Source organism: Ixodes scapularis, unplaced genomic scaffold (genome assembly GCF_016920785.2).
Source record: "Ixodes scapularis isolate PalLabHiFi unplaced genomic scaffold, ASM1692078v2 PGA_scaffold13__105_contigs__length_92229423, whole genome shotgun sequence".
Lineage (NCBI taxonomy): Eukaryota > Metazoa > Arthropoda > Arachnida > Ixodida > Ixodidae > Ixodes > Ixodes scapularis.
Window position 1 is genome coordinate 17,571,108 of NW_024609839.1, and position 21,784 is coordinate 17,592,891.

The 21,784-nt window shown below is 42.9% G+C and overlaps 1 protein-coding gene across 1 annotated transcript; it reads right to left on the reverse strand.

Annotated features, from left to right (window-relative positions):
- Positions 1-7,926: 7,926 nt before the first annotated feature.
- LOC120846542 lies at positions 7,927-8,787 on the reverse strand. The gene has a single exon (XM_040218348.3). It carries the CDS (start codon positions 8,785-8,787, stop codon positions 7,927-7,929), a length of 861 nt encoding a protein of 286 aa, XP_040074282.1.
- Positions 8,788-21,784: the final 12,997 nt, after the last annotated feature.

Consider the following 21,784-nt stretch of genomic DNA (forward strand, 5'->3'; position numbering starts at 1 on the left):
GCTATTTATGGGTATAAGCATCAATTTTTATTAGGCTGGCTTGAAATAGCTATACATGGCTATTAGCAACTCTTATTTACAATTTATGCAATTGGAGTGTGTATATATTTGAATGATTTCAACTGGATATAATTTGCTATAGACATTTATTCTTCACTTGGTTGGCTTGGATTGTCTATTATTGGCTATAATCATCTGTTCCTGACCTAGGTGGCTAGAGCAGGGGGATTTCAGAAAAGATCGACCAAAGGGTGGCTGTTCGGCATTCTTAAATCAACTGATGTTTTTATATGCTATTTTCTAGTGTCTGGCATAAACGAATTCATGCTTAGTTTTGCCCAGAAAAAAAATATTTGAGGAGAGAAAAATCGTAAGGCATGAAGAGGTGGACGGTTGCATTAACGCGCTCTGATGGAGGGGGCGCGTTTGAGCGTGAATAACTAAAACTATAACTTTAGGAAAATTCTAATACTTTTTAGACGCAAACTTTGGGTACTGCTTGCTTGTAATCTAAACTAATGATATTTAGATTTTATTTATTTTTCTAAAAATTGCCAAACATGCCTGCTCGAACGACAAATGGCATAATTTGGAGGCCTGTATCTCACGAAATAACTTAATCATTATCATATAATTTGCAGGTAGTATTCTACTTATATATTGATATTATTTAAAAAAATAGATATGGTATCTGAGTGATACGATAGTCAAGATATATTTAGGAAAACATTAAAAAATCATACAACGAAAACTTCCGATGCAAATAAAAAAAACACCGCCTTCGATTTATTTATTTTTTTAAATTTGGGCACTCTGTGGTACTTTAGTTCGGCATTCATTTCTATTAGAACATGTTGCATTATGTCATTGAGAAGGAAGACACAACTCCCCAAATAGGGACCTTTCTCAAAGCCTACACTTAGCAGTGCACTATACAAGAAGTGACTTTGAGTTCCAGTTTCAGGAAATTAACATAGATCTTTCATATATGTTTGTTCAGATGAGGCAATTCATAACTATGGAAATCTTTTAAACACTAAAATTGAGGAGAAACTATATAAAGCATTTTACATAAAGCGTACAAAGAGGTATCATATTCGAGACTAGTGATTCGAGAAAAGATGATGCAGTGTGAAGTTTTCCTTTTCGGTATAACTTATATTTAAAATAAAAGAAACAGCTTTATTTCCACACAGAAAAATAAAGACAGAATGCTAAAATTGTTTAGGTTAGTTATGTATTTGAGCGGACAAACCATTTCAGGTGGGCTGTGCCACCGCGCGAGACTGTAAGAGCTTCGATACACTCCGTGCACGAATGGATCGTGACAAGCCGTGATATTTTATCCTGCGCGAGTACAACGTTTCGTGATTCTCATATGGTGATCAGATAAAGATTATAAGCTATCACCAGGTAAAATTGTAGGTTAAATACCCCGAGAAGTAAACTGTGATAAATAAGATGCATTCAAAATGAGCAGTCCTTGGGGCATCGAATTAGGCAATTTACATTAAGGCTTTCCTCAATGTACCCATTTAATAAAGTTTATTCTAAACTGATCCGACTGTCCGTGGTACATATATGTCAGAGGTTCCAACTGTTGATGACTTTCACAGCCGCCAGGTGTGCCAAGGCTGAATGCTAGGAAAGGCGCGCACCGTCAGCGACGCTTCTTTTTTTGACGATATGAACAAGCTCATTTTGGTCCAGATACGCAAGATGCACCCAGTTTTTCAAATAGAACGCTCACCATTGTCCTGGCCGTCTGAATTGGCTTTATTGAACGTTTCTCAGCTTGTTCAGTGTGGCCTGGTGCTTCACGAGTCCTCCAACTCCGTCGCATGCATTTTTCATGTCCAGATGCAGCAAATAACCACTGGGCTTGTAGGCAATCATTCTGTGCAAACTGGTGAAGCTGGTAGCGACTCTTAAAATGACTGGCGGCCCCGTCACTTACGTACCTCACGTGCAAGTATACCGCAACGTTGTCTTCAACCCAGTCTTTTACTTTTTCTGGAGACAAGCACGTGAGAGCGACGTCGTCACACAGGTTCTCACTGATGATAGCAACGCGATTTGTAGATTTTCTTGTCGTCACTACATGTAAATATCGCAACTTTTTTCTTCAGTGGTATGCTTTAACTTGGTCAGAAAGCACGATGGTCCAGTTTTCAGCAGAGCCAAAATGAAAGACAATGCTCCCTCGTTGCATGCAGCTACTTTTCATCATAGATCGTTTTATCTTGCGTTTGTCGGATATGGTTGCGAAATATTCAACTTTGAAACGTTACTGTAACGACTTTTAGAAAAATCTCAAAACCAATTTTTTTTTTACACGGTCGCTGGACTTTTATGTAAGCACAATCTCTTCATCCTCTGGGATATGAAGTTCCTCGAGTGTAAGAGACTGGCCTTTTGGGCAGTGATAACAGTCTCTTTAAAGACACACACTTGTTAGTGGGTCGCACAGAAATGTTGAGTTCATTACACCAGTCTTGAATATTGAGGCTGTAACGTTATCTACAGCGGCAATACAAATTAAACATCAGGAAGTGTGCGTTTGTGTGCGCTGCGCAGATTATTATCTGGGCAGCGCACACAAACGCACACTTCCTGATGTTTAATACATTTGACCCATCTCGGGCGCAAGGAATAAAGTTTCGTTAGCCCAACGCCGGAATGAGGATGCTTGTCTTTGTATACACGAAAGGCCTCTCGGATTGAGCGTATCAGGAAGCGCTTTGGCACGAACGTTTCGTCCCCGTCGAGCACGACAGAGATCACGTCCTTGTGGTTGGGACCTTGGCGCGAACATTGTACCTTGTCTTTCGTGAAGTACTCTAGAGCAGCAGACAGGTTCTCGGCGATCACCCTGCACCTCATGTAAGGATCCGGCTCATACCACGCCTTATGCTTTTCCTTATCTAAAACGTAAGCCCTGTCGTCATGTTAACATTTCCTAGGTTAACATAGCAACGGTGTTTACGCTCTATTGTATTTAGGCGGGGCTCGAGTATTTGGGGGTTCTGCTCTCTGACCGTGTGCCTCTATGTGCCTGATATTATCGCCCACGAAGTGGAATGGCGATAGGCACGAATGCTCAGTAAGCAGGCATCGGCGGCCATATTTTGCTGGTTGAAGCGAACCCTCTTATCCTTGACAGAAAACGGGGAAATGCAAAAAAAAAAAGATTGTATCGGCCGTTTTGCCAGAACTACCGACGAGTGTCGCCTGCTACTTCTGTCAACTATTGCGACATAATCGTGATCTTCGCGTGGAAATGATTGTTGCTTGCCACAGAACACTATCACGCAGAAAGGCGATGCTTAAATATGTATTTATTTTAGATATAAGTCAGGGATATATATAAGAGAGATAGATGGAGATAGAGGGTAAGAAAGAGGAGAGAGAGAGAGAGAGAGAGAAACTTTATTTTAACCGAAGAGTGGAAGCTCTTCGATCTTAGCCCAGGTCCGGGCCTATGTAGCGGTGCTGGTCTCCGTCACCCATCATAGTTTGAATGTGATAAACGAGGGATGGCCACCACAACTTCTGGAGTTCTGGAGGGGGGGAGGACCATTCGTCCCAGCCGCTTGGAGTGAGGTCGTGGGGTAACTGGGAGAGGGATTCATGTCGACTCTGGTGGGCTGCTGGGCAGTCCCGGATTGTATGCTGGCTCGAGGGGTATCCACCCCAGTGGGAGCAGCTGGGGTGTCCTGGAGCATTGGCGAAGTAATGAATATACTGCTCGGTGAGTAAAGTGTGTGTTTGTGCTTTTCTAATGAGGGTTGCCTCTTCTCTTGAATGTATATATGATGGTGAGGGTAGAAAAGAGGAGATTCTTCGCCTGTCCTTAAGGATTTCTTTTCTAGCTTTATGTAGTTTTCCTTTCCACTTTTGGTTCATATTCACACTCTTCAGGCCAGGGTAGAGGGGGTCCCGGATGTGGTTCGCGGGTGAGCTCGTGAGCTCGGCTATTCCCTCTCAGTCCCTGATGTCGTGGAACCCATTGGATCTTGATGTTTAGAAGCGGGTAGCTATGCATGTGTCGTTGTAGAGTGTTGTGAATGTATGTAGGTAAATCGTTATTCAGGATAGCTCTGTAGGCATCTTGGCTATCGGTTCTAATTATAGATTCTTTTTCATATTTCATGAGTTCAGTTATGGCTGTTGCTATGGCTAGCAACTCGGCGTGCATGGGCGTTGGGGCTCCCTGATACTTGCGGGTCAGTGTTTTATTCCGGCTCCATATCGCAATAGTGCAGTGCTCTGTGCTGTAGCTGGCGTCTGTATAGTAAAATACTGCATTTGAGTGTTCCTCCTCGTTCTGGAGGCGTTTGACCCTATCTATTCTTCTCTCTATATCTCTTGTTTGATGCATATTCTTAGGGATTGAGTCAACTATAATTCTGGGGAGTTGGTCCCAAGGGGGAGCTTCCAAGGGGATGGAGTGAAGGTTTGCTACATCGTAGCCGAGGTTTTGAAGGATTTTCCTGCCTTGGGTTGAGGTTTTTAGCCTTTGTGCTTGCCCTAGTTTGTGCATATCTACTCTATCATTTAATGAGTTAAAGAGTCCTGTGGCTTCCACTTTATGGTTGGCTGCGTATCTGGGTACCCCGAGCGACAATCGGGTGGCCTTTCGGAGTGCTGTTTCTAGTTTGGCGTGCTGTGTTTTAGTTAGTTTAATGTATGGCATGTGGTACATTACTCTGGAGTATATTAGCACTTCGATAACTTTACGCAGTTCGTGTTCTTTCATGCCCCTCTTTTGTCTGGTAATTCTCCGTAACATGGCAAGAATTTGCTCTATTTGTTTTGTTAGCTTATTTATGGTAAGATTGAATTTTCCGTCATTTTGTAGTAGGTATCCGAGTATTCTTAAAGAATTTCTCCGAGGTAATGGTTTCCCATCTATCGTTAGGTTTATCATTCCCCTGTACTCAGATGCTCTACTGGTTGTGTCCTGGGTAATCACGACGTATTCAGACTTTTCGGCTGAGCAAGTTAGTCCAATGGAGGATGCATAGTCTTGGATAGTATCTATGCCCTTCTGCATTCTTTCTTCTTGTTCTCCAGGAGACCCTGTTGTCGTCCATACTGTGATATCATCTGCGTATATGCTGTGTTCTAGTCCTTGTATCAGGTTTAGCTGTTTAGGTAGGTTTTTCATTACTATGTTAAAGAGTGTTGGTGAGAGTATAGAGCCCTGCGTGGTTCCCCTTGTGATAGGGTGGCTGTCTGAGGTAAAGTCGTCCAGCTTAATCTTGGCCTTCCTGTTCGAGAGAAAATCTTTAATGTAGTTATATATTTTTCGACCGGGATAAATTTCTTTTAGATTGTTTAGTATGGTGGTGTGCAAGACCCCGTCGAACGCTTTGCTCATATCAATCCCTGCGACCGTCCTTAGTTGCGCCGAACTTGGATTATCGAAAATTTGTTGTTTAAGTCGTAACATTGCATCTTGCGTGCTGACATGTTTCCTGAATCCTATCATGGTTTCTGGGAGGATATTCTGGCTTTCCATGTGCCATTCCAGTCTTCTGAAAACCATCTTTTCCATTACTTTTCCTACGCACGATGTTAGGGATATCGGTCTAAAGTTGTCAATAGAGTTGGGCTGTTTCCCTGGTTTTGGGATAGGAATGATTAGTGCCTCTTTCCATTGATGCGGTAAACTGCCCTCGTTCCAGACCCTGTTGATTTCCTCAAGTAGGAGATCCAGATATTCATCTGGTAGATTTTTTAACATCCCATACGTTATACCGTCCTCTCCAGGGGTGGTGTTGCGTTTGAAGCTGTTTAAGGCTGCCCGTAGCTCCTCTTCCAAAAATGGTGAATTGATACCCTCAGCATCTTCGTCGCAATTATCCTCTGTTTCGACTGCCGAGGATGGTGCACCATTTTGGATAGGATAAAATTTGTTTGCGAATTTTTCAGCTATTTCATTGGGTTCTTTCTGATAGTGAAGACATAGTTTAGTTGTAGTATGCCTTGTTTTAGGCTGTCCTAGTAGCGTTCTAAGAATCTGCCATACTTTACGAGTATGCAGTTGGCCATTTAGTTGATCGCATGTTGCTAGCCAATTTTCATTTGCTAGCTTGTTCGCGTATTCGTAGGCTTCCTCCGCCATTATCTGGACGGCTTTTTTCAGGCCTCTATTTGTTTTTTTTTGTTTTGTTTTTTTTGTTTTTTGCAGAGTTTATTTCTTTTATCCCATAAATTTAGAAGATGAGAATCGACATATGGCGCGTCCTCGTTGCTCAGGACGTCTTTCGTGTTATACTTATAGCTATTACGTATGAAATTTAGTCCTTGGTGCCAGTTCATGTGTGGTTCTTTCTCCAAAGATTCTCTTAGTTCTTTTCTCATTTGATCCCATTTGGTAATTTTTATTTTCGTACCTTTAAAATTTTTTCTACTTCTTCTACGGATTTGAATGGTTATGTTCAGAATGTAGTGATCACTACCTAAATTTTCTAAGAGGTTCTCCCATTCGCAGTTGAGTTTTCCTTTAAGCCAAGCTGAATCTGGAATGGTATCTCTTTCTATGCTGTTACCTTGTCGTGTGGCAGATGTGGTGTCGTTCATGAGGGTTAATTGCCTATTAGACATGACTGATTCGAGCTTCCTGCCATTGGGCGAGGTGTAGGCGTATCCCCAACAGGCATGAGGACTGTTAAAGTCCCCCGCTATAAGTAAGGGGTGCCTGTTATTTTCGCGAATGAATCTGTCTAGGTCATTCCATTTCTTGTGTGCCTTATTAGGAAGCCAGTATGCGTTTAGTATTACAAGCTCTGAATCTGTGATTTTAATCTTGGTAGCGACGTATTCTTGCTCTTGTGTGTTTAGGTTTGTGGTGTTCATTTGGATAGCGTCTAGGCGCTTATGTATATATGTAGCGACTTTTCCTTGAGGAGCAGTGTTACCTGGGTTGTTTCCTTTGACACTTTGTATGCTAGGCTGACTGAATAAGTTGTAACCCGGTATGCTGATTAACCCATTGCTCTCCTGTATTAGAATGATATCAGGTGCTTTTGTTGTTTGTTGAATGTATTGTTTGAGTAAGCCGTTTTTCTTTCGTAGTCCTCGACAATTCCACTGCCATATTGATAGCTTGCTCTTAGGGTTGCTTTTCTTTGGCTGGTTGAGATTATTCATATCGCATAGTTGTTGTGTACTCTGGGTGCTGACTTCAGGGATAGTTACTTTGCAGGGACTCTCTACCGAGTCTGTATCCGGGTTTGATGGATTTTTTCTAAGCGAGTTAAGGATTGATTCGAGCCTGCTATATGACTTTTCGAGTTGTGTTTGTCCTGCCGCTAGACTGGCGAATTTCTCTGCTAGGATAATGTCTCGTTTTTGGAATTCTTGTTGCATACTCTGCAAAAGGATATCTCTCTTCTGAAGCTCTTGATGAAATATCTCATCTCTTTGTTGTAGCTCTTTTTGGAAAAGGTCTAATCTGTTGAGAATCTCTGTCATTATCTCGCCCTGTGTTGCGGGAGTTTTGGTTTCCTGAGTTTTTCCTATGCCTGCTTTCATTGCTTTGATAAGGTTGACTTGAGAAGGAGCCCCTTTAGCTGCTTCCAGTGCTAGGTTATAGTGCGTTTCAGGGCTTAACATGGGTGCTGGTGTTTCTTGGCTAGGGGTGACGTCAGCGGCTGGGACAGGAAGTTGCCCACTCACCCTCCAGCTCCGCCCGTTCCATGGGTGGATCTGCGACCTCTGTGTGGTTGACGAATCTCTCGGGGGGACTTGTCGGTCCTTGGCGTAAGTCTCTGCTTGTTTGCGTGGGCGGCTGTCGTCTTGTTTTTTAGGGCCCTTGCTTTTGCTCCTTGTCGTGTCCGGGCTACGGAGGCTCCAGTACCTGTTGTTTGTTGGTAGGCTTGGCCACTGGATTCCCGTTGCGCTCTTGCTGCGTCTCCTCTATGACCTGTCACGGTTCCGCGATCTTCCTCTAGTGTGTGTTTGAGGGTCTTTCTTAGGTGGGGCTTGTTGGCGCCACTTCCTGTTGCGCTCTTCCTCCCTTCGAGCGTGGTCTGCCTCTTGACGTGCTGGGCATTGGGGGTAGTTAGCTGGATGTTCCCCTCCACAGTTTTGACACTGAATCTCGCAGTTGTGGGGCGTGTTTCCCGATGATCCCGGTGGGTGCTTGGTTCCGCAGTTAAGACAGGTGGTGAAATGGGGTTTGTTGGGGCATACATCTGCTCGGTGGCCTATGACGGCGCAGATGTGACAGAAAAGGCTTCTGGGTCGGTAGGGGTATAGTCTCATGACTACCCTACCGTAAAGAGCATATCGGGGAAGGCGGTTGCCCTCCAGGGTTATCAAAATAGTTTTTGACGATGCGATTCTTCGCGCTTGGAGGATCTTGGCTCCCTGGACCTCCAGTGAGCGTTGGATTATTTCGTCTGGGACAGACACTTGGATACCATTGATGACTCCCTTGATTGTGTCTTTTCCACTGGCTTGATAGACGATCAAGCTGCGCGTTTGACCATGCATCTGGATTTCTTGGAGACGGAGAATCTTCTCCGCTGCCGACTGGCGGTAGGTGTCTATCGCGATAAGATTTTGGATCGTTCTTATCTTGATAAAGGTGTCTTTTCTTTCAGCCGAGTTGAGGCCGGCTGCTTGGAGAACGCTACTGCCGATTGTATCAGGCGGGAGGGTCCCCAGGGCCGTGCCGTCAGTGAACTTCATTACGACTGTGATGTTATCTTTCAGGCGTTGGTCGGGTCCGACCAATCGCCACTCCTGTTCCGACGGAGTCTCTTGAGTGTCCATTCTGCAGGGTTTGGTGGTCTCGGGCGAGGACGGACGCAGCGTCCTTGCTTGAAGATATGCCTCTGACCGTGAGCGGTCGATGTCAAAACACGACTGTGGAGTCTTCGCATGGGCCGCTGGGTGGCCGCCCAGTGCCGGGTGGTCTTATGTACCTCCCTGGCACAAATGTAGAGGATCCGTGGTGAGCTTTCGATGAAAAAGGAGAAAAATCGCGGAGCTCGGTGGACTCCCTTGTTGACTTTCACTCGTCTTCGTCTTCTTTCCGAAAGAGGAGCCTATAGTGCCGTACAGTAAAGTAAATAAAGTTCCCAATGACCGATGGTTGCAGGATGTTTTCTCGGATCACTAGTTCGTAATATGATAGCTCTTTTTCACAGTAGTTTGCCCTCAGTTTTAGTGTGTGAACGATTTCTATAGTTATCAATGGCCTCATCTGAAGAAAAATATATAAAAGGTGTGAATTAGTTTCATGAAACTGGATCTCGGTCACTTCTTGTACAGGGCATTGCAAAGTGAAGGCTTTGAAAAAGGACCCTACTTTTGGGAGGTGTTTCTTCTTTCTCAATAAAATAATGCTATCCTTATTGGAAAACCCCAATATGAACAGCGTATTATGGATATTGGTAAACAATATATTTTTATTGTATTGCAATACAATATAGACAGTTATTGGAAAACATTACACTTATTGTATTGTATTACAATAAGGATTTGTTATGGGATTCCAATATCCATAATACGCTGAAAATATTGGAATCCAATACCGTATAAACCCTTATTGGACCCCATGTGTCATATGGAGATCCAATAAGGGTTAACGATTCTAATATACTCAGCATATCATGGATATTGGAATCCAATATATTATATCGGCTACCAATAAAACTATATACGAGTTGGAATATCACGTTCAGCGCAACATTTCTCTGCAACGCAGTCTCTTCTCGTGTGTATTACTGAGTGATAAATAAAAAAAAATGTTGCTGTTGTCAAATTGTGAATAAAGAAGCAAAACACTGGACCTATCCATACCAAATATATTTAACATATTCCTGAACTGGAGGATCTGGCATTTACTGCAAAAGAAAGTTAATTGTTTAGGACTCTCATTCAAAAACGTGATGTTTGAAAAGAGAATGTGAAATCTTCACCTTAATGAAAACAGCACCTGCTAGCTGTAGCCATATAGAAACTGCAAAATAAAAATTTTAATTAGTTTGCGACAAGTAGCAATCCTTCACCAAGCTGGATAGATTCAAAATTATGTCTGCGTATGATTGTGGAAAAATAAGCTTCAATGCCACTGCCACATGTCATTCTGAGCTCGGTCAATTAAAGATACGTATCCGCTCGTCTGGCTTCACTATTCCTGCTTCGCACCTAACTAGAGTATCTGGAATGCTCACCTTTTAGGAAAAACGAACTGGTGCTTGCTTGCTTGTAGGTCGTGGAAACTGGAAGAGAGATCTGCGGCTAGTTGCGTCCAAGTAGCAGTTACTTTGAGTAGCCACGTAAAGTACACTAAGTCTGAAAGATTCAAAATTACATGCGCGGGACATAGATATCCTCTTGCGACGTAACTGGGCACGTGTTAATGTCGCCCGCTTGTATTACAGAAAAATAAGCTTCAATGCAGGAGCTCCCAGTCGTTCTGAGCTCCGTCAATTAAAAATGCTGTACCGGTCGTATGGCTTCAGTATTCCTGCTTCGGGAATCTAGAATTCTCACCTTTGAAGAAAAGCAAACTGGGACCTGCTGGCTCTTAGGCTGTGGAAACTGCCAGAAAGATTTGCGATTAGCTGCGTCCAAGTATCAATTTCTTTGACCAGCCACCTACAGCACACTAAGCCGGATAAATCCAAAATTACATGTGCGTGACATAATATGCCTTTTGTGACAAAACTGGGCACACGGTTTGTCGCCTACAGCAACACTGAAGCCAGACAGACAAGCGGTACGGCACCTTTAATTGACGGAGCTCAGAACGAGTAGGGACGCTATCACTGAAGCTTGTTTTGCTGCAATACACACGTGTATTGCAGCAAAACAAGCTTCAGTGAAAGCGTCCCCAGTCGCTCTGTCAATTAAATATGCCGTACCGCTTGTCTGGCTTCAGTATTGCTGCTTCAGAGCAATCTAGAAAATCTAGAATCCTCACCTTTGAACGAGAACGAGCTGGCGCCGGCTGGCTTGTGGGCCATGGAAACTGCAAGAGAGATTTGCGATTAGTTACGTCCAAGTAACAATTTTTTTGAGTAGCCACCTACAGCACACGCAAAATTACATGCACGGGACACAGATGCCTAATGCGACGGAACTCCCTTCGTCCTTGTTTTCTGTTAACTCTGCTCACCTTCACCACTCGCCTCCAATTTCTGCGCTACTTCTTTAATCTCGATTCCCTGGTTCCCAAAGGCCATGCCATGGCTTGCGCCAGTCACGGATCTGTCAGCTCTGCGACTGGCGCTATTGTGGCAAAGACGCCACAGCACCTGGCGCTTGATGTGCTCTTTAAATATTTTGAGCACGGCTCAAAACAGGTGGATGGGTGTCTGGTATGCCCTTTGCTTATTTGCGGATCGTTCCGAATCAGAGGGTAGGCGCTTCTGCGACCTGCGCGCATGCTCGGTATTTTACAATAGTTGAAACCGAACTCTGCAGGAATCTTGAAACATAAAAAACATAATATGCACGCCAAAAGGCATAGCAAATGAAACACCCACCATCTATCTATTTTCATTTCTTGTCCGCAAGAAGCTGTCGTATATGTAGCCTCAATTGCTTAAGCCGTTCCTCCCTAGTGTCCCGGTTGGGTCTCGTCCTGATGAATTGTCGGTGGACACCTGAGGAGCGGTCAACATCAGATTAGACCTTTTTGAGACAGAACCATATACTTGCTGAGAGGAAGTACACCCAAACGAATCTCAGGCATGTCATTTATAGTGCGTTTTAAATTGAGACGCATGATGTAAAATGACACGTCAATACTGACGCACCCCTTTTGCGAACCCAAAATTTTGAAGGCCTTGTACCCCTCGCTAGGGGGACAAGGCACATGAATCCCGGCATGTGGATGAAATTTTTACCTTAACATCCCGACTCAATGCCCATCCCTGAATATTCGACCACCGCACTTTTAGAAAAAAATATATTTTTTTTAGAAAACACCGAGTCATCTACCACCCCTACAAACGCCTGAACCAAGCAAACTCGTACCGTGGCTTGTTTGCTCCGTGCCGCCCCCGAGTTAATTCGGGCTGACAATGTTTTTTTTTTTTTTCAAATTGAACCCACATTCTTAGTTTTGGTTTGTCTTGTAGAAGCAGGTGGATACATTTATCAAGCTTCCTCCCCATGCGCTTCTGAGTCAACATTTTTGCAATGGCCAACCCCCGGGCTTTGATTTTGCACTCCTTGATGAATGCTGAAACTCATATAGGCGGGCAATAGCTCGCCTTGAAAATACTTGCTTTTGGTGTCCGAAAACAAACTCGTGTTCCTGATTGGCTGCCACTTGCTGCCAAGAATTGCTGCACATATCCTAAAGATTAGTCTAACACAGATGCTTTGGCCGAACAGAATACAAACGTCTGATACAAACCACACAAAGCAGGAAATAGTGTGTGCGAGAGATGAAAAAAGTCCCAAGTGGAGAGGCTCGTTCTGTTTCAAGTTAGTCAAATAATGAAGCTCATTTTGCTAAAACAATGCATATTTGCTAAAAAAAGTATCTATATTTTGCCCCATTTAGCAGAGTTTACTGCCAAGGGTACCTGCACACCAGAATAAGTCAGAATTAGTCCGTTTCTTTTTTTCTTCTTTTGATGACCGACAACAGAATCCTAAACAGGTGATGAAACAAAATATGAACCCAGCAAGACAGGCTAGTTTGCCTTGATGCAAGCACAGTGCCTCCGCCAACGAAATGAGGTTCTATTCTTTATCACTTGTCATATTTGGTGGGAATAGTAAAGTAAATGAAAATGAGGCAATCGCTCTTGCAGCCGACAGCTGAAAACAAAATTCATATACCTCGATGAACGACCTGGAAATAAAATTGGGTGGTGGCCAAGTGGTTTAAGGTGTCAAATTTCAAACTTACAGACTGTAGTTTTGGTTTAAGTGCTCCTGGTGTATATTTTTTTCCTTATAACTATATTTACATTGTTTTTTTGTATTTTTGAGGCACAAGTACCTAATTTATACTCTAATTCACCTTTAGAAGCGTTTTAATTACACTCCATGCCTTTCTAGTGCTCGTAATTGATTCTTAGTGAAAGCGGTCTTAAATTTTTCTTTTCTTGCTGTCGCTGCTGCTTGCTTTCTCACCTTTAGAATGCTGACAACTCGACACAAAAGTAATAAAAAATGTGTTTAAAATGTCATGAAGATCAGCATTTCCAAGCTGTACCCCTTCTTCATGCCCCGACCATGCCACCATACCATAGCTGAGTACAGTGACAAATGGTCCCAGGTTTGTCACCCGACCGTATAGGGGCTTACGGTGTGGCACGACTCATGCAGCACCTATGCTTCGCGAGGGAGCCACTGAGCGAGGTGTGACACACTAGAGCTGTGCAAGCCACAGCTTTACAGCCTGCAAAGCACGGGAAGATCCCTCTCCCTTTGCAGAGGTGGCATTAGCTCACCGAGAAGCTATTGCAAGCACTAGAAAGCCACAGAGTGTGAATAAAAGCACTTCTGAAAATGTATTAGTGTGTAAATTATGCATCTACACGTTAAAACTTAAAAAAAGTATATATGTATATATATATATCATTTTAAATACTAAAAAAGGCAAAAAAGAAAAAAAATGTTTCCAGGTGGGCTTGCACCCGGAGCTCCACGGCCCTCTAATTCAGTTTCCTAAAGCCCGCTTCAGAGGGAACAATTTCGTCCAGCAACTTCATGTCGCAACACCAGCAACACGGGCCGCCCGCGCTCACATGCAGCAACCGAATTGCTACGACTTGCCATCATCATCATGAAATTTTATTTTTCTTACAGTATGTAGACGCACAGTTATATCCTAAAAACATGTCTTTATATCTTTAAATTGCGCTGAGAATACTTGCACATCTTTTTGAAACAGTTTATTTTCAAAAATGATCCATTTCAAACCAGAACTAAGTCCTCAGTCCTCATCATCACGGCCACAGGGGTTTCATGTGAAAATATTGCATTCCTGATTGGCTGCTGCCGCTTCAAACATCTCCAAGTAGTGAGAGTTGCTCGTCCATTTCGAGCCGGACCCGATCTCAGCAATTCGTGTCGATCTAGGGAAAAGTAGAGAATAACCCGCCAGCAGCCCCAAAATTGCTGGAAAGGTTGCCCCGTCTGAAGCGATCCTATACTCTGTTTCATACATAGATTGCAACGCAGTCAAAGCTAGCGCACCGGTTTCCATTGCTGACCGTGCTTACGTTCGCCCCATAATATAGTGCGTCCCCTGCAAAAACATTTTAAAAAGTCGGAAAATGTGCTTCCTCGGGGCTAGTAACTGATAGTGGCGTTATGATTTCAACGGAGCACAAATGTGTTTCAAGAAAAAGGAAAAGATAATGTAAACCACCTTAAATTGTTTTCGTGTTCATCCGTGTGGCAGCCGCTGTGGGTTTTCGGGTTGTGTGGCACTGGCTGGTTTTGAGAAGATGGCGTCCTACGCAGCAAGCTCAAGTACCTCTCCTGCTCGGATGTTTTCGAAGACTCGTTGTACGAAAATCTTGAAAGAGTGCAAGCAGATGATCTCCAATGTGTACGGAAGTATAAGAACACATTCCCCGGAGAATTCGGTCGTGAAGTCCTGGAGACGGCCAGTAACGACACTGGAGTGTGCCCTGTACTGTCGCGAAGTGCAAGGCGCAGTGCCTATCTGGCAAGGTGGCGTCCCCGAAGCAAAGACCTCGCAACGTGAAAGTTTCGAGCACGGGGACCGTCAAGCATGACGAGTTCACACAGAACGCCATTCGCCTGAAGGTGCATCGCAAGTGCCCCAAGAGGGAGATTCCTACCCTTGACAGCTATTTCAAAATAAACTGTACAGGCAACAACTATTGTCGATTAACGTCTTATTATAAATTTTGGGACAAGGCCGCTATCAGGGCGATTTCTCATTCCACGCTGCACGAAAGAAAAATATAACTCGGTGCTGGAGGCAAATAACACTTGCAAAGCGGCAGACCAGATGGTAGAAATCTGGCCTCTCGGCGACTTATAAATAAAAATCAAGAAGGAGGAACTGAAATATGCACGTCGTCAATGCGCACAATCTTGCACGAAAAGTATGTCTAAAAAGGGAAAAAAAAAAAAACACTTTGCGCGTAAAATTGGTTCGAACCACGGCCACCGAGACGTCAATATCGCCAGAGCAGCGCCTTCTACCACTCGTCCACGAAACGCGCGGAGTAACACTTTTTCTATTTTTTCATGCGCACCACTTTAGTACCTTTGACAGCGTTGCACGCTAAGTATGAAACAGAGTATAAGACACCCTATTGTCTGGTACAGAGACCATTTTGTGAACGCTTGGGTGTTTAAACGATGTACTACACATCTTACAAAAAGAAAAAAACAAAAAACATTGGGTGTTTAAAGGTTGTACTACCCTTTTTTCAATAGAAAAAAGCAACAATAAAAAAAAACGCATTTCAGACAAAAAGCTAAGGAAACGGAATGTACCATTATGTTCAGTGAAGTTTGGTGACAAGACTCGGGACTCGAGCAGGAATGCAGTTATCCTTGGTCTGATCCCATGAGACTGTCTTGCTGTCTTTGCTGGGGTTTATCTAACTGAAGTACCAGTACGAAAAATAGAACACATGTGCATAACACTCATTATTCACAAGAAAATTTGTCAATGTCCAAAATGCCCCATGAAGAAAATTATGCGAGGAATTTTAAGGCTGCGTTGGCCGAGTCACCTCTCGTGGCCAATGTTTCATAGCAACTTTAATTGTAGTGAACAGTTATAGGGTATATTACGAACAAAGTGCAATTCGGTTTTGTAGGAAACTATAACACACAAAACGACAGTTGAATACAGTATGTTGAGACACCTCTAAACAAACTCCAGGGTTTCATGGCGCCTCCTTCAGATACCTGATGTTGAACATGAAATATGTGCACCAAGGAGTGAGCAAACAGCGACTTCAGATTTGTCTCTAACACCAGCGACATGTCGACAAGGAGTGCAACGTGTAGAAGGTCGTCTAGAAGTGTGCCAAGATGAAAAAGCAAGATGTAACGATATCAGAATAAGAACACACCAACGAGGCACCATTGTGGTGAGACAATCTACGATGTAGTGACAGTAATCGGGAGTAGTCAACCGACGTACGGCCGCGATTTACTTTGCGGCGACTAAAATGAAACATGGCAAAAAAAAAAAATTAAATTGAGAAAACGCGTTTTTTTTTTTTAAGATTATTTGTTGAGCGCAGCCGGTAGCAGAGCAGTTGGGCGGCGTCACAAAAATCTGACAGACTCGCTAGCTTTTCTCAACTTCGTACGGTGCCTGTCGGCACCACAGATGAATGGTCGGCACTCTTAGTCTACCAGGGAAGAAAAAAGTACGAGCTCAGAGCCCAGCGTCGATCGCGACTTTCGTAAAGAGAAGCTCCGGTAACACTTCGGCGACTCGTGAGCGTTAAACAACGCCTCTTCGAACGAGCCCACGAATCCAACACGTCGAACGGTTTGCGCCGGTAAGCACGCTGGGAGCCAGGGGGCTGGAGGTTGGATATCCGAAAGAGACGAGGCGCTGGTTTCTACGTCTATTTCGCACATGAGATAACAAGATCGCGAAGCTAGCCGAGTGTATACACTGACTGACGTTACATCAGAGTACACGCAGTCGAAATGACATCTGCAAGAGAGCACAGCCAGACGCTTTCAGCAGGGGACGCATGCGTTCAAATAAGCTGCGATTTCAAAACATCATGTCTCCCTTCTGTCCTTCAGTGTTCACTTTGATCTGTGTATACCAAAGCACTCAATGCTGCAAGTAATAAAGTCATCTATACGTACCTTTCGAAGCGAGTGAAAGTGCGTTGGTTTCATTTGGAACCCACAAGCAAAGTGCGCGACGAACTTGACCAGCTGTCATCCGTCGGTCCCGCCATCGCCGCCGTCTCGCCGGGTTGGTGCGGTCGCGGTCGCTGCGCAATGGCGCAATCGCGCAATCTCGGCGGCTCGGCTAGACTTGGCTGGATCGGCGGATTCGGCCACTCGGCGGCTCGCTCAGCCGCTCGTCTGGCTCGATGGGCTACTCGGGGCTCGCTCGGCTCGCCTCCCTTCGGAATTCGAACTGCCTCCGAAGCTCGAGCGCTCGAGCTTTCGCGCGCGCGGGTTGACGATGGAAACTTTTTTTATAAAACGAGTCTGTAACGTATCGTTTGATGGCGCAAATGCACGTATTTTTCCCGTCGTTTTTTACAATGTGTGAATCTTGCGAAACAGGCGACGAAGAGTGGTGGGTGAAATGTGCTCGTGTGGGGTTGTGGATTTTGGGTACGACGTAGGATTACCCAGAAAGGTGGGTCAATATCGATAAATGTGCGGGTAAGAAGCACGTGACCTGTCAAGCCCATTAATCCTCATTATTTTATCGTGCGAACTGACATTGTCACGTATCGCGTTCGATTTGGGTTCCAACGTCGGTAACCTAACTTTTGTTGCATTAAAACTGCAATAAACATTTGTTTGAAAACGATCACTCCAATGAGCACGTCGTTATTGGGCTTTCTCATTGAAAGGTAGGTCGCGGGTGTCCCAGCTAGTTAGTCTGAATGGTTTGGTGGTTGTCTAGCATTTCAAGCGCTCGATGCTGTGTGTACTGTGTGCCGTACGTTCACTTGCGCTTTCGATCAATGTGAATGTGTTTGCAACGCGGAACGTTTGTGTTCTGTGTGTATCCACCTCCAATATCGTTCTCTCTCGTATTGCCGTATGGTAACTCCTGCTGTTCTACGATATCATTCACGCGATGTCGTATATGTGGGCGTACCGATATCCACATGTTGCCTCACGGGCGATCAATACTGTGTTACGTATCCTCTTAGTCCGCGGTATATGCCGACGTAATTCATGTTGGTAACTTTGAATTCGTTCTGAGATTTATCCACGCGATATTGTATTCCGCTTTGGGCCCGTGATCGACGACCGATATTTATATATCGTGTGGCCGCACAGTATGTCCATGTCGGTCACCAATATGCACGCGGTGTCGTATTCTATTCCAATAACCGTAAGTTCTGTCGGAATATTGTGCTTCGATATCATGTTGTATACCAATAACCGCAAGTTATATCGGGATATTGTGCTCCAATATCCTGTTGTATACCAATAACCGCATACTATATCTGGATATCGTGCTCCGATATGAATTCCCATCGTGGGTGCTGGGTTAATCGGATAACAATAAGTTTTTATCGGTTTCCACCAACTTTATTGGAATACAATATTTCCAATAAGCCGAGTTCATATTGGCCTTTTTCAATAGGGATATGTTTTTAATAGAAATGAATGCCGAAATAGAGTATAACGGGGTTAGAAAACATGACTGCGCTTTGAAGACAGGAACATAGGAAGAACAGACACCACAGAGCGCAAACTTTCACCTGATTTAATTCAAGAGCCTCAGCATAGAAAAACACTGCGTCACCGCACGACATCTCAACCACTCCGTGGCCCCGCGGTGACCGCAAATACGCTAGCTCCTTATCCGCCAAATCAATGGACACCACACTGACACAACACGTGCCGGAACTATTTATTGCGTCAGCCTCCATAATATTTCTAATTGTCAGCTTTGTGCCTAGCGAGAACAGTAGAAGAAGCAAACAAAGTGCAATCATATTTTTTAACGTACCATACCAACTTGCCCAACAACCAGCACTTACAACAGGGTACCCAAATATAAAAAAAGAAATCGAAGGTGGAGTTTTCTTCTTTTTATTCCCTTCGGTATTTTTGTTGTCTGATTTCTTCCCCAAATTTGCCTAAATATATCCTGACTCTCGTATCACTCAGATATCTTATTTATTTTTAAATGATAGCCATCTATAAGTAGAATACTGACCGCAAATTATATAATAATGAATAAATTATTTTATGAGATACAGGCCTCCCAATTTCGCGATTTGTCGTTCGAGCAGGCCTGTTTGGCAATTTTTAGACAAATAAATAAAACTTAAATAAATATGATTACTTTATATTACAAGCAAGCTGTTCCAATAGTTTGCGTCTAAAATGTATTAGAACATTCCTAAAGTTATCATTCTAGTTATTCACCCTCAAACGTCTCCCCTCCATCAGTGCGCGTTTATGCAACTGTCCACCTCTTCAAGCCTTACGATTTTTCCTGTCCCCAAATATCTTTTCTTTGTTTAAACTAAGTTTGGATTCATTTATTCCAGGTACTAGACAATAGCCTATAAAAACATCAGTTGATTTAAAAATGTCGACCAGCCACCCTTTGGTCGATCTTATGTGAAGTCACCCAGCACCTATCCCTGACGTAGTTGGCTTGGATTTGCTATTATTGGCTATAAGCACTTGTTCTTGATCTGGTTGTCTTGAATTGGCTACAAATGGCTATAAGTGACAAGTATTTATAATTAGCAGCTATTTTTTGTCTACTAACTGGAATAGCTTCATCTGGCTATTTTTGGGCTATTTTCATCTATTTTTACCAGACTGGCTTTGAATGGCTATGAATGGCTATCCGGGAATATCGATTGAATGGCTATGAACGGCTATTCGTGAATATCCACGAATATAGCTGCTAATAGCCATTAATAGCCACTTGAAGCCAATCTGGTCAAAAATAAATGATAATAGCGAACAATAGCAACTAAAAGGCAGTCCAGATAGTAAACACTAAAATTCCTCATCGCTATTTAAAACTAGCCACTAAAAGCCATTCAGTTAGTAACCAAAAAGCTTACTCATAAATATGAGCACTAGTCACTACTAGCCATTTGCAGCAATTTTAAGCCAATCTAATAACGAATAAATGCTTATAGATATGAAGAGCCACTTGTAGCAAGTTTCATCAATAAACACTGGAATAGCACAAAATAGCCAATTATATTCGCTAATAGCCGTTGCTAGCCATCTGAAGCCAATCTGGTCAGAAATTTGGGCTAATAGCCAACAATAGCCACTAAGAGCCATTCCAGTTATTGAACACAAAAGTCGCTCCATAACTTTCAACACTATTTACTAATGGACATTTGTAGCCGTTTCAAGCCAATCTAATGCAGAATAAATGCCTGTAGCCAATAACTGCCACTTGTAGCCTGTTTTATCCATAGACACTAAAATTGCACAAAATTGTTTACACACACTAATATTGCTAGCCACTTGAAACCAATCTGGTCAGAAATAGATGGTAATAGCCCACAATAGTCATTTAAAGCCATTCCAGTTGGTAAACACAAAAATCGCTCATAACTATCAACACTAGTCACTAATCGCCATTTGTAGCCATATCAAGCCATTGCACAGAAAATAATGCTTATAGCCAGTAATAGCCACTTGTAGCCATTTTCATCCATAAACACTGAAATAGCAGACAAAATTGTCAATTATACTCACTAATAGCCATTGCTAGCCATTTGAAGTCAATCTGGTCAGAAATAGATGATAATCGCCAACAATAGCCGCTTAAAGTCATTCTAGTTAGCAAACACAAAAATCGCCCATAACTATTAACACTAGTCACTAATAGCTAATGTAGCAATTTCAATCAAATTTATCTAAAATTTGATGCATTAACAAAAATAGCCACTTGAAGCCATACTAATTATTAAGTCCCGAAATAGCACAGAATTGTTTAATGACCTCACCAATATCCATCAGGAGCCATTTCAATTCAATTTGGTCAGATTAAATACAAATAACTAACATTAGCCACTTGACGCCATTCCATTTCGTAAATGTAAAAATAGCTCCAGCAATAGTTAGCTACTAGTAGCCGTTTGTAGCCATTTGAAGCTGATCTAATAAAAGATTGGTGCTTATAGCCAATAATAGCCACTTGAAGCCATTCTCAACCATAAACACTCAAACAGCAGATAATTGCTATTATACTCACTAACAGCCATTAGTAGCCGATGAGCCAATCTGGTCAGAAATATATTCTAATAGCCAACAATAGCCATTTGAAGTCATTCCAGTTTATAGAAAAAAATAGCTGTTTTCGTCATTCATTATCATTTTTGTTGCCCCCATATCTAGCAAATATATAAAGAAGTGGTGGCTGATAGCCAATAATAGTCAGTTGAAGCCATATGCATTTACCAACGCCGAAGTAGATAATTTTCAATTATCTCATCAACAGTCATGAGCAGCCATTTATTGTCAATCTTGTCAAAGAAGATGCTAATAGCCAACGAAAGCTACTTGAAGCCATTCATAAGTGTAAAAAAGGAAAAAAAATCACATAATTATCAATAATATTCACTTCTAGTCCTCTAGAGTAATTTCAAGTCGATCTCATAAAAAAATATGCCTATTGCGAATTACGGTCACTTAAATCCAAGGACGTCTAATAAGACATGTTTCAGTAGGAATAAAACAAATCAATCAACAAGCTCAAAAAAGGTTATTCATTATTTAGATTGCACAAAATTGCCATGCAATTTCTGACTGGTCAATACAACACACTGCATTTTGACATCACAATACCAAGAGGTTTAATATCACGAGCTTATGATCGCTATGCTCCATCAACAAAAAAAAAAGGAACTATTTCATCGACTATCAATTTCTCTATTGAGTCAGACCCACTTGATCCATTTGCGGGGAAAGTTGGGAGTTGTCCACTCCTAACTGCCACGATCGCTTTCTACTTCCCTCTCCCATTTTACCCCGGAGTTCCCTGTATTAGTCTTTGCTCAAACATTCCAGCGTTGGAACGAGGCTAGGAGAATGCGAGAATTTCATGCGAAAAGTTATATAGACCTTTCAACACGTCTGGCAACCCCAGTACTGA

Coding starts and splice junctions, on each gene's coding strand:
- LOC120846542 (XM_040218348.3), bottom strand. CDS start 8,787: ATGGACACTCAAGAGACTCCGTCGGAACAGGAGTGGCGATTGGTCGGA.